Source organism: Setaria viridis, chromosome 7 (genome assembly GCF_005286985.2).
Source record: "Setaria viridis chromosome 7, Setaria_viridis_v4.0, whole genome shotgun sequence".
In the NCBI taxonomy this organism is placed as follows: domain Eukaryota; kingdom Viridiplantae; phylum Streptophyta; class Magnoliopsida; order Poales; family Poaceae; genus Setaria; species Setaria viridis.
The window spans coordinates 22,115,984-22,129,362 of record NC_048269.2 but is presented as its reverse complement, the minus strand read 5'-3'; the positions used below and the strand labels follow the sequence as shown (position 1 = coordinate 22,129,362).

Here is a 13,379-nt window from a genome sequence, read left to right as displayed (position 1 = left end):
CCGGTTCGGTGCACGTATTTCGTCTCTCGCTGCAGGGCCCCCGGCGTCGTCTCGGTTGCGGGTTCTTTTAACCGCCGCGCTGTACGGCCGCTCGTGTCGGCCCTCGGAGTCCTCGCTTGCCTCGCGTGCCCGCTTGTTCTCCCTCCGAGTACGGTCGAGTTGGGAGTTGGAGCTCTCGACGCCTCAATCCGGTGGCCGACATCCACCGGCGAACAGGCTTCGCGGTGACATACCTCCTCTTCGTACCGGAGTAGTACCACACGTCCAAGATCGCTGCTCCAAAGCCGCACACTCTCTGCATGCGCGCGTACGTAATATTTCTTTTTTTGCAGTGCGGCCTATCATTTGCCCGCTCGCCTTTCCCCGGCTTCCCCGCCCACGCCCAGGCCTATCGCCACGACAGCCAAAAGCACTGGCCGGTGGCCAATGAGTATGCATCGCCGTCGTGATCAACGGCTGGATGGTGCAGCCGTGGAGGAGCCCGCCGGCCACCGCCTTACGGCGGCGAGCAGGCGGCACGTCTGATGAAGGGGCTCCGAAAAGGCAACGCTCCCGAAGGGGCCGCGCCATTCCGCGCCACGCCACGGTGGTGGGTCAAACAGGTGGTGGGTCAAAAGCCTAGACACCGTTCTGACCCCCCGGAGACACTCTGTTTGTGTTTTCCGCGGAGCCCCAGGCGATCGCATGTGATCGCTGCCTGCTCACCTGCTTTTCTTTCGATCGGCGGTAGGAGCAAGCCTTTTGGTCTGCTTGTACGGCTGGCGAAACGCAAAGCGAGGCCGGGCCGCCGTCCGCCGATATGAACAGGATCGGACACCGGAGGAGAACGCGGCCGCGGTATGTAAATGTAATGCACCCGGTGATTTCGCGGCACATTCGGCAAAAAGGCAGGAACGCTCCTTTTAGGGATCCACGCCACTCGCAAAATGGGTGATCACCATTCACCCAGCTTGAAACTCTCAAGATGCTGTACTTTTTCTGGTCAGCAAAGCTTACTGTTACGGCCGTATGCATCGGTGACGCAGAGGATGGAATGTTTGTTTTTTTTAAGCGCTTGAATATTTTATTTCACGTCATGAAACCAAAACTGCACTGCTGTAGCACGTAGCATGTTTGAGCTACTAAACACTGAAATGCGGCATAGCATGTGTTGTTTTTTTTTGAACGGAAAGGGCACGAGAGTGTGCCTATTTCATTGATATAGAGGAGATACAACCGGTGGAGCGGTCAAGAAAATAAAAGAAAAGAGAAAGGAAAAGTAAAGGGGGAAAAACAAAAAAACGGCGCAGAGGCATCGGAGCGGCGTGATTACGGTAGCAGGGCCGCTAGGTCTCTCGCTCCCGCTGCTATCCACATATTAGCTGAGGATTTTATTTTTGCCATTAGTTGTGTTGTCGGTGAACCCTTATGGCGGAAGATGCGGGAGTTTCGTTCGTTCCATAACTCCCACATAATCAGTAGGGTTAGGCTTCTGTACGCTTTACGTGGGGTCCCTGGTGTTGATGTGATGCCGATCCACCAATCAATGGCCCTTGTACTGCGTGTCCATTGCTCCGGTTGCAGGATTCCTTGTGATAGCCATTGGGCTATGAGCTTCCAGATTTGTTTTGTGTATCTGCATTCAGCTAGGAGGTGATGCGCCGTCTCCATCGTGCAGCGGCATAGGGTGCAAGTAGGAGTATGGTCCCAGCCCCGCTTTGCTAATCTGTCCGAAGTCCAAACCCTGTTTTGGAGGATCAGCCAGGCAAAGACTTTGCATTTTGCCGGTGCCCAAGCTTGCCACACCGTTGCCAGGTTTGGCGTTTTGATGCTACCTAATAGTTGGGCCTTGTATGCTGAAGCTGAGGTGTACTGACCGCTCTGGGTGAAATTCCATGTAATTACGTCCTCCTGGTCCGGGTTTAGCTGGTATTGTTGGATTAGAGGCCATAAGGTTACGAATTCGCTGAATAGAGAGTTTGTGAAGCCTGTTCTGTGTTGTAAATCTCTAATCCAGCTGTTATGGTGGAAGGCCTCCCGTACTGTTTTCTTTTTCCTTTTGGTTTTCGCGTAGAGATGTGGAGCGATGTCCTTTGGTCGTCTCCCTGCGACCCACGCATCTTGCCAGAAGCGTGTGTTGGCCCCATTGCCGAGTGTGATCGTCGTACATGCCGCAAAAAGGAGTCTATCTTTGTCGTCACAGGGTGTTTCGGTTCCAACCCACGTCTTATCTGGGGAAGCCCATGCATGCCATAACCATCTAAGGCGTAGCGCTCTTGCGAATTTATGGAGGTCAAGGATTCCGACGCCACCATGTTTTTTCGGTAGAGTTGTCCTCGTCCAGTTGATTTTGCATTTGCCTCCAGTCAGTTCTTTGTCTCCCGCCCATAGGAAGCGTTTTCTGATTTTGTCAATGTCCTCTAGTACTTCCTTGGGCGTTCTGAGGGCCGTCAGCGTGTAGACGGGTTGTGAGGATAGGACAGACTTGGTGAGGCATAGTCTGCCGGCTTGCGTGAGATTTCTGCCCTTCCATTTTGAGAGTTTGCTCGCCACCTTGTCGATCAGAGGCTGGAAATCAATGCGGCGTAGGCGTTCTACCGTTAGAGGGAGGCCTAGGTATTTTATCGGGAAGTTCCTCCGCGCGACCGGGAGGTCACTGAGCAGATCCTGGAAGATATCGTGGGAGCAGCTGATCGATGTGACACTCGTTTTTTGGATGTTCGTTCTGAGCCCCGTCGCTTCCCCGAAATTTTGGAGGAGAGTCGCTTGCCATTGGTTGCCTTCTTTTGCTCGGGCCAGCTCCCGGACGCATAATCTTTTTGATTGGTTGCCTGCACCGTTGCTCGGGCCTGCTCTCTGGATGCAAAATGTGTCCCCATCGTGGCTCCGAGGAAATGAGGATGGTGGCTGTTTCTTCTGGGCCAAGCTCGCTGGATGCGAGCAATTTATCAGTTAATAATTTTATCAGTGCATAATTAGCGTATATTAAATAATATTAACATATTTTAAATGATATTAAGGAGTAATAAGATGAATTAAGACTATAAAAGAATAGTTACGCATATTAAATATTATAGTGATGTTTGTATATCTATTTGTTATCTTACGCAACATGACCAAACACCATCTCACCTCGACCAGGTCGAGTGCATTCAAGCAACCAAACATTGCAGTGTGGCATGCACTCAACCTGTCTAGCGGGAGCCTCGTACACAAACCAATCGGCGTCTCATCGCGAATGGCACCCTGAAGGCCTGAACTCGCAAATGGCAGAGCCTCTCGTCGCGTTGTCTCCATCAGTTCTCAGGTCACACGCACAGCCCGCCTCCCGCATCAGCTGCAGCGTGCTAGACCGGCCATCCCGTCAGGCATGGCTTACTCATCTGGGGTGGCTTTCTCTCTGCTTGCGCTGCTGCTCCTCGGCGCCATGTGCGCGGCGCCACCGGTGGTACGCGCCTCTCCGCGCTACGCAGGACGCTCGTCGTCGAGGCCTCGCCCAAGGACAGCCAAGGTTCGCCATTATTCCACAGAGACCTTTTGCTTGCAAATTACAGGTCCTGAAAAATTAATGTACACACAAATTTCAAACACGTCAAGCTGACTCCCATCTTGGCATTCCTGTCGACTTAACAGTCCTGCATGAAAGGATCGGTAATGTGGTTGCCAAACTCGGCATCCCCACGTATAGGGCGCAAAGGCCAACATAATACAAGAGTTTGTTAAGGTTACAAGACATGATATGAGTTTAAACAAATCTAACTCTAACTCTATCTCTAAAACATGTCTTGTTGAACCCGGCTACAATTCTCCATTGTTTGATTACATGCAGCCACTTCACGACTTCACGCATATACAGGTAACAGTAATTGGTGTGTAGAGCTGCTGTTGGTTTAGACTTGCAATCCCCAGTTGATAAAAATTAGTGTAGAGCTTCCATTATTCAGGTTGCAGTTGCAGGGGATAAAATTTTGCAGCAGTTGGTTTGCCTTGCAGCGCGGGGACTGGGGAAGTTAACACTATGAACGCATCAAATTAACCTGAGTTACCTGAAGAAAAAAAATTATGAACGGGACCAAGCGCTGAAGATCCCTGCAAAATTCCATCGCCCTACAAGAGTCACACGCACCTCATGCAAGAATATACAAAATGATAAAAACCAAAGGCACAAAGAAGATGTCTAACACATGCATTAGCACAAAATATCAAAATTCAAGGTCTCCATTTCACAATGCCCAAATAAACGACTTGCGACAAAAACTGAACTCGAATTCAGCAAGCATGAATAACAATTAATATTGAAAGTTGCCAGGTCTTGTTTTGACATGGAAGATTGCAAAATGGGAAATGGAAAGCATCTTACAGTGTACAGAGTCACAATCAATAACTTCATGTGGAGTTATCTCTATCCTCTCCAATCTTCTAGACCAAACGAACATGACAAACACAAAATGACTTATTTTGCCCATCTTTTTCCAAAAACAAAGGGGGGGCTGTGAACCAGAAGCTTCCCTTACAATTAACAGATGCCCGGAGTCCCAATTTCACCATCTCTGCCTTGTCATTGGAAGACAACCAATGGCACCAGCGTATTGTTTAACTGCTTGAGAAAACAAAGAAAACTGATCTGCATCTAAATTGCGCAGTTGAGACCTACACAGTAAAGAGGGTTAGTCATACAGGAAGTCTTCTAATTTTTTATTTGTCTTAGAGTTTTCTTTATTGTGTTTTTGAGCTCCTCATTGTTGAGGATTAGAGTCTAAGAATTCTTTGTAACCTTTGGCTGTATATATCCACCATGTGGATGTAGAAGGCCGAATTTTATCCTGAATCTAAAAAAATACAGGAACACGCACACTGGACAGGAGACCATAATATCAGAAGGGTGATTATGCCTATCATGGTTAATTGACTAATTGCACACATAGGACACCACTTAAATTTCACTATTGTACATTGATCCTGTATGGAAATCACTGTCTGAACAGTTGGCATGAGCTAAACAGTAACATGGTGGGAAGTAATCAAGTAAACGGAAGAGGACAGGCAGTGTTAGGGGGTGTTTGGTTTTTTAGTCCGGACTAAAATTCATGTCACATTGAATATTCGGATGTTAATTCGGAGGACTAAACATGAGCTAATTATAAAACTAATTACACAGATGGAGGTTAATTCATGAGACGAATCTATTAAGCCTAAATAATCCATCATTAGCACATGTTTACTGTAGCACCATGTTGTCAAATCATGGACTAATTAGACTTAATAGATTCATCTCGCAAATTAGACTCCATCTGTGCAATTGATTTTATAATTAGTCTATATTTAATACTCCTAATTAGTATCTAAACATTCGATGTGACAGGAATTTTAGGAGGTGCTAAAGAACCAAACACTTCCTAAAACTAATGTATCATGCTGAACCATCAAGGCACAAGCACTTAAACTTACCATGCCACTTTCTAAGAAAAACAAGTTTCTTAACAAAACTATCTTGATTCTTGAAAGGAGCACGCAAGATCAAGTTAACGAAGCAAACTGCATAAACCTATCTGAAATTCTGCTTCCACAAAAAAGAGCCCTTCTCTGCTTCCTCGAAATCCCCATCTTTCTTCTGAACTTGGGTGTGCTACCACCACGGGAACAAAGTCTGTCCACCACTGTAGCTTATGTTTCCTTTCCTCTGCTAAACTAGTTGGTGGAATTGTTCTAACCCTGCCTGCACCAGACCGCTGCCTTTGCCCAAATCGAATCTTGTCATCCAACTCCCTTGCAAGCCCCTCAAGCTGACTTTCCAACTGAGGTATCTTCTCAGACAAATTTTTTTGCATCTATTGAGTCTTGTCCAGAACCATCACTTATCTTTCGCTCGATTTCTTTCAGATCTACTTTCATAAGTTGATCTCTTCTGTCAAATTTCTTTCTTCATCTAACTCTGGCCTGAAAAGTAAGGTGCGTCAATATTCAAATCACATGGGAATACAGCGCCAAGAAACTACATGGAAATATTTTCAGAGAACAGGTATTGACAGAAGCATGCATTTGACAGGAATCCAGTACCCAAGTGTCACTTTAAAGTCCTAACAGGAATTCAGGGAGGATGAAAAGGCTGCAGAAACTGAACTAGATGATTAAAATTAGAGTATTGCCCCCAAAAGGAAATTGGTATTTACTAGATCACGTGAGAATCAGTTAACCACCAATGCTGGAAAGGTGGAATAGAGGAAAATGCGTTTACGCTTGCATCATGTAATTTATCCCAAACTTTGTTATGCTAAAGTGGTTCAATTGTCAGAAGTTTCAGACATCAAACCTTCGCAACCAGCAGATACTCCCTCCGTTTATCTTTATAAGACATACGCGCATATCAAACTTCAAACTTTGTTATCTTTGACCAATAATTTTTTATTTTTATGATGTAAATTTGAATTGGTTGGATTTATAATCAAATGTACTCTCCAATGATTATAACTTTATAACCATAAACAATATAATATAAGATAAATTAATGGTCAAAGTGTAATTTGAGAGACCGTGCCATGTCATATCATACTTTATAAAAATAAACGGAGGGAGTAAAACCATAGGCAACCAACAGTATGTTATCAGAATTCAAGGACAGATATCACCATCATTCGATGGTTCAAAACAAAAAAGGGATTGAAACCAACGGCTGTTTCAACTCAAGCATCGTCCACACAGCCGGTTTTTTACAGAGGAATCGGTAACCTCAAATTGTCCGACACAAGCTAACACTTAACAGCGAGACTGACAACAAGACTACGACGCACTGATCCATCTCACAAACACCCAATTCAGCTAATGGCCCAACAACTACCAAGCAGTTCGAACTTAAACCACACGTGAGAGCTAACAAGCAAGCTACCAGTAGTAGAACGTTAGCTTGCTACTCCCAGGAGCGAGACGCCATCAGGACTTGCGGCAGGCTAAGTAGCTCATCAGGCACTGCGCGCGTGAGCCATGAGCAGCTCCCCCCAAGGTGCGGTTCACCACCAGGTCGACGACGGCGAGCGCCTCCTCCTCACCTCGGATGCCGGCGCGCTCCCTGAGCAGCTCGGTGAAGGGATCGCCCCATTGCGGCCCGCGCGAATGAGCTTGTAGCAACTGGTGTCCCAGTGCTCCATGTAGGCCGTGTAGGCCGGGTGCTCGGGTGCGACGCTGCCGTCGCCGCCCTCCCACCCCTCGGAGACGGCCGCCGCGACCGGACGCAGCCGCACGGCCTCGATCGTCGTCACCAACAGCTTGCTCTGATGGTCATGCGGAGTTGCGCGAGCGCGTGATCATGGCGGGGCCAACCGCGGGACAAGGCCAGCGGAGCTGCGGTCGCCGGCCGGCCCGAAACATTTGCAAAGCGCCCCGGATCGGATCGCGATCCGATTATTTTTCAAATAGCTCCCTAATTTGGATCGCGATGAATAATCGCGATCCAAATATTTCCACTTTACCCCCTAATATTTACAAATACCTCCCTAAATTGGATCGCGATTAATAGTCGCGATCCGATTATTTTCATTTAACCCCTATTTATTTTCAAATAGCCCCGTGGTCGTGGTCGGCTCCTCCTCCGCCGGTCTGCCGCCGCCGCCGCCCTTGACGCCGGAATCGCGAAGCCCCACAGCGGCCAACAATCCCCGCCGCAGTGCCCTAGCACCATCCCCCACCAATCCCTCCACCCGCAGCAAGAATATGGAGGGCGGCCGCGTCGTAGGCGGAGAGCACGGAGACGGCCCGCGTCTCATATATGAGGTCCCGGTAGGTGCTGCCGAAGGGCAGGGGCGTGGACCTGGAGGCGTCGGTGATGTGGCCGTGCCCCGGGGACGCGTGCCAGTGGTCGCTCCGGTTGCGGAACGCGACGAGGGAGAGGTCGTGGGCCTGCACGGCCAGGGCCGCCTCGTCGCGGCAAGGGGAGGATGAAGACGGCGGGCTCTCCGCCAGCGGGCAGGCCGCGCTGCGCCGCCGCCGCTGGAGCTCCTGCTGCTGCTGGGTCTGCGTGGCTGCTGAGGCAGCTGGGCGGCGAGAGCGAGAGCTTGGAAGAGGATGAACGCGACCCTGGAGGAAGGGGGACGCTCCATGGCCATGGTGGCAGAGCGCAGGAGGCGCGTCGAGCGGAGTGCACTGGACAGCCGCGCGCTCCGCTCTGGCAGGGACGAGCATGAGCTCTGGAACGCAGTGGAAGACATGAAGGACGGGTGAAATTTAGTCAACAAACACCATGTAATTTATCCCACGGTCAGGTGTGCTAAACTGGTTCAATTAGCAGCAGTTTCAGACATCAGACCTTTGCAATCACAAAGCAGATAAAACCATAAGCAACCAACAGTATATTATCAGAATTCAAGGACAGATATCACCGTGATTTGGTATCTCGATAAAACAAAATTACAGGAGAAAAATGCAGAAGTTACCGCTCTTCAGTTGATGGTTACATTAACACTATTTTAAAAGGTCGTAAAACAGAAATTTGGTTACAATTATGAATAGTGTATACTAAGTCATCAAACTAGCAAAAGAAGCACCAATTTCATTCACTCGAGTCCAAAGAAAAGATACTGATAGGTACAATAATCACACAACCATAGCAGAGGCAATAGCATCACAAAAGCACCCATATTGATAGCATCCCATGAAACACTACTATCCCCTATGCTTCCTTGGTTAGCACAAGCACCTTCCTCAGGCGCAAAATCTCAAAATCTACATCATGCATGGCATTGTCTCTAATGAAATTACGAAGAACCACACACACAGTTACAATTTGTTACTGCTTCCAAATTGCATAGCTTCCAAGAGAATGCGCCACTTCATCTTTAGAACTCCAATTGAACGCTCAATCAAATTTCTAAGGGTGAATGCACATAGTTGAACACAACACCACTAATGCCTCTCCCTGTCTTGCCATGCCCTCCTCAGCCAATTCAACCTCCCATTTGTTGTCTTCAAAGTTATGAACACATCGCGATACTCCTTTTTTCTAAGAAGTTGGGTGGCATAGTAGTGCTCATCACTCCCTTCTTCAGCCCCATCCTTAATAACTTGATCCAACATAGTTGCAATCTCAATTCTAACATGATCAACCACTTGTGAAGTTGCTGAATTTTTACTGCTTTGGGCCCTCAACTCATATGCATCCACCAGCCGCTTCAGACATTGATCTCTAAAAGTCTTCTTCTTCTTTCCCTTGGGTAAGAAATTGGGTGCTGGCCTTTTCTCCATACCACACATACCAGAACTGGGTGTGACCAAAAGCGTGCCGCTCACATCCTCGCCATCACCCTCATGACCACCCTCTCCATCAACATCACCCTCTCCTTGACCATCACCCTCATGAGCATCATCATCATCACATCCAGGAACATATGCGGTCTCATTTGTAACACTAGTAGCTTCAAACATGATCTGCAGCAAGTCCTCATGCTCAAGTGGTGAAGTCTTGAAAGTTGCACAACCTGGGATAGCCTGCAAAAGTTCATTTGACATAAGTATCCGCCACGCCAATTCCCTAACCGTGTAACAAGCTGAAAGTCTACTCAAAACAGTAACAGATCAGTAAATCTTACCGCATTTTGCTCTTCCCACCAATCATCACCGGCTATGATACACCCAGTCAGAGGATTCCTCCCGAACCCAGCAGCTCTCACGTTGAGAGTCTTCCACTGGGTATATTTCTTCTTCAACGAATCCCACCTGTTCTTCATCTGCTCCTGGGTGTACGACCTGTTCGTACGTTCCTTGAATTTCCTTACGAGATTCGCGTAGCCCAGACTGTTCAAGCATTGGTGCGGCCTGTTGTGCGCGAGAACTTCTTCCACGCAGATTTCGTTGAAATGCTTGGCGGCGAAAGGATCCCATTTCGCCTGAACCTTTGCAGGCTTTTTTTCCATCTGTAATTAATATCTAGCTGCTATTATCTATCAAGGTGTAAGGTTCGCTAAGAAATGTCGAGGATCGTGAGGTTACTGGCCTTGGGGTCGCCGGCGTGGCACTGATGCTGAGACCGGCAGCAGCAGCAACCTCCCACAGGAGGATTCGATGAGAAGCAGCCGCTGCAGCCCCCGTTCCTGGGCTTCATCTCGGAGAGCGAGGCACCGGAGGCCGCCCGTCGGCCGGGAGAGAAAGGCGCCGGGCGGGCGTCCTTCCCGCCGCAGCAGCCGACGCCTGGTGCGCGCGGGCACGGCGCGGCCGCGCGCGAGGAGGCCGTGCTGGAGCCGGCGCCGCAGGGCCACGCGCCCGCCCGCCGGGATGGGAGGGGAAGCCGCCACGCTGTCGGATCTGGGACCACGCCGCCGGCGGTCGGTGCCGGAACCCTACGAGAGTCGAGACGAGTGGGAGGGGGCCCTTGGGGGTGGGAAACGCGTGCGTTTCGCGGAGAAGCGAGGCCCGTGCCGCGTCCGCGTTGCGATTCGCTTTCCGCGTCGAGCGGTCGAGCCCGACGCGCGGCTGCGTACGAGTTGCAACGCGAAAACGCGAGCCCGATTGGCGGATTTTCTCGCGTCTCCCGCGCCACCGTGCGTGAAACGCCACCGTTGCGTTCCCAAACAAGTTGTTGGAAAATGGATACGAACCGCGTGGTCTCTCTGCCTCTGCTGCAGCAGGAAGCCAGGAAACTCTTCAGGGGTGAGGACCGAGGAGTCAGGACGTACGGGTACGGCTACCTCAGGGACGGAGAGCGTGAGCCGTCAGCACGTCACCTAGGGTGCGGTTCACCAGCACGTCGACGACGGCGAGCGCGTCCTCCTCGCCGCGGATGCCGGCGCGCTCCCTCAGCAGCTCGGCGAAGGGCCCGCCCCAGACGCCGGTGCGGCGCGCGCGGGTGACCTCGTAGCAGATGGTGTCCCAGTGCTCGATGTAGGAGGTGCTCGGGGGCGACGCGGGCCTCGCCGCTCTCCCACCCCTCGGAGACGGCCTCCCTGACCGGCCGCAGCCGCGGGCTCTCGCTCGTCGCCACCGCCAGCGCCGCCAGCCCCCGCTTGGCCGGCCCGACGGCGCCGGCGTCGGCGTCGTCCGATGCCGGGTCGTAGGCGGCGAGCGCGCGGGCGGCCTGCAGCGCGGGGCCCCGGCCCAGGGGCAGGCTCGGCAGGTTGGCCAGCCCACCGATGAGGTCGCGGTATGTGCTGCCGAACGGGAGCGGCGTGGAGCCCGGGAGCGCGTGCTCGTGCCCCGGGAACGCGTGCCAGTGGTGGCTCCGGTTGCGGAAGCCGGCGAGGCAGAGGTCGTGGGCGTGCAGCGCCAGGGCCACCCTGTCGCGGTCGTCCTCCCCCCTCAGGTTCACGACGACAAGGGAGGTCTCGCGGCCGCCGCGTCGCGATCGCGCCGCCGCAGCGGCTGCTGGGCCTGGGTGGCCGCTGCTGCTGGCGGCGAGGGCAAGCGCGAGGAGGAGGAGGAGCGCAACGGGAGAAAAAAGAACGCACCATGCCCATGGTGTAAAGCACAAGCGCGTAGACGACCTCCACAGGACGACTGGGCGCACTGGCTGGTGCCTGGTGCAGGAGAGCTGTTACTTCTACTGGCTCTGCACTGCGGCCAGGAAGCGTGAATGGTGTACCAGAAGAGTGTGATGGAGGAGCCACGGAGATGGAGATGCTTCTCTGACCGGCCGTACCTCCGTACGGCACCTGGCGCCCACGTTCCAGGCTACCAGCAACATGCCGCACCGGGTACTTTGTGTGACACTGGCAACCGTGCTGCAGCCTGCAGGTCTGCAAGGGCTTCTTCCACTGTGGGATTCGGGCTGTGCCTACTGCCTGCTCATGCAGTCATTGGAAATAAACTGAGTGGCCTCTTTACAGGTTGCAGCAGCAGGAGTAGATCCCTTCACACACGCAAATTACTCTGCCTCATTAGTATGGCTTCAGTGACATACTAACATATCTGTACCCAGCAACAGTTTTCCTGAGTCGTGCATTTCCCACAAACTGAATTCAGCAAGCACCTTTTGGCGATCTTCAGTACGCTGAACGCTTGCTTTTCATACTCCTCTTGTGCTGCTACAACAAGCACGTCAAAGATTCAGAGAGCCTTAGGTTGAATTGAAACTGACCTTCCATGCATTGGAACTACATGACCCTCTTTGTGTGTAGTAAGCTAGTAGCTGCATGTCCATCCATGAGCCATAGAAACTGTGAAGTCTGTGATCATTGAGCAACACATATAAAGGTAACACTAATAAGTGTAGCGCTGCTTATTGTTTAGGCTTGCAACCCTCAGTTGATGCCTGAGTTTCTATTATGCAGGGGCATAAAATGTTCATCATTTATCTTTATCCTTTCAAAGCAGGGACTGGGTGGTGTTAGGATGCTGGAGGAAACCCATGCTATTTCGATCAGATACAACTCCTTGCAACTGATAATGACTGTGGATAACAGGATAATTTGGTCTGCAGCTCAGTCTATTGGTCTGCGAGGCAAAAGTTTACGAAAATCCCTAACTATAATTCACCTTCAATTGCTTATTAGTAGCAAGTACCAACACTGAAGTTTCGGGCCTGCAAAAAAAACCCAGTACTCTGAAAATATCCCTTTCCTCAGCTGAATTCTGAAAATGTCATTGAAACAGCAATGATATGGAGGGGAAGACTGAAGGAGCGGTGGTGAGTGTTAACCGGCGGTCAAGCATCATGAACCAAGTACCAAAGATCCCTGCAAACCTGCAGTTTCCGACTAGAGGCCCTAGTTCTACAGCAAGTGCTCAGCTTTTCCAACCTGATCAGGTCAGATTCCAGTAGCATGAATCTTCAGATGGGAGGACTTACTAGTGTAACAGAATCAGCACCTAAGTGTATAACATGAGTAATAAACACATCTGCAGTGATCGAATAACACTGACAAACTGCAGTGGAGAGCGAGAGAAGCTGTGCAGCCTTTTTCAACACTGTGCTGTGTAGCCGTACTGGTGGCGTCATTTCTCTGCCTTGGACCTATAATATATTGCAGTATTCCTTCCTATCATCTACGCCATTTCTTTGCATCTTTTTTATTACACAATTTTGGGATCTCCGTTGCAGGTCACAAAAGTATGAAACCTCGTATTTTAAGAAAATTTTCGAATTTTTTTATATGTGCATCATCATGCATATATTAAACATTTTTGAGAGTTTTATTGTGAAGAAAAATATGTGAAGCTGGTGTGCAGATCGCCTTTCCTGGCATAGACCATATCGGCACAATATTATACTAGAACACAAGACAGTCTGTTTTTTTTTTCCATAAAGAGTAACATTCTATCAGCATTGTGCTCAAATTTTTGTGCAATAAAATCTAAATAATCAATTGACCCAGCGGCATCAAATGGCACAATAATTATAGTGGATCTTGTCATGAACCATGAAAGGGTTGCTTGTTTCTTTGCACATCTGTTTGCACTTAGTAGTGTCTAATTCGCCAGTG

General features: G+C 50.1%; 1 protein-coding gene and 1 pseudogene across 1 annotated transcript; both read right to left on the bottom strand.

The window, feature by feature from the left end:
• Positions 1 to 8,498: 8,498 nt before the first annotated feature.
• LOC117865780 (uncharacterized) lies at positions 8,499 to 10,217 on the bottom strand. Its single transcript, XM_034750018.2, has 3 exons — positions 9,959 to 10,217; positions 9,555 to 9,878; positions 8,499 to 9,453 (listed from the first exon to the last, which is right to left on the bottom strand). The coding sequence occupies exons 1-3, from the start codon at positions 10,064 to 10,066 to the stop codon at positions 8,872 to 8,874; spliced, it is 1,014 nt and encodes a 337-aa protein (XP_034605909.2). The 5' UTR covers positions 10,067 to 10,217; the 3' UTR covers positions 8,499 to 8,871.
• Positions 10,218 to 10,484: 267 nt separating this feature from the next.
• LOC117864758 (uncharacterized) lies at positions 10,485 to 11,641 on the bottom strand (annotated as a pseudogene).
• Positions 11,642 to 13,379: the final 1,738 nt, after the last annotated feature.

Excerpts from the sequence above, each read along its gene's own strand:
- LOC117865780 (XM_034750018.2), bottom strand. The coding sequence starts at position 10,066 with ATGAAGCCCAGGAACGGGGGCTGCAGCGGCTGCTTCTCATCGAATCCT. Across the intron at positions 9,879-9,958 it reads GCCACGCCGGCGACCCCAAG|ATGGAAAAAAAGCCTGCAAA; the intron begins GCCAGTAACCTC and ends TATTAATTACAG. Across the intron at positions 9,454-9,554 it reads GGTGGGAAGAGCAAAATGCG|GCTATCCCAGGTTGTGCAAC; the intron begins GTAAGATTTACT and ends GAACTTTTGCAG.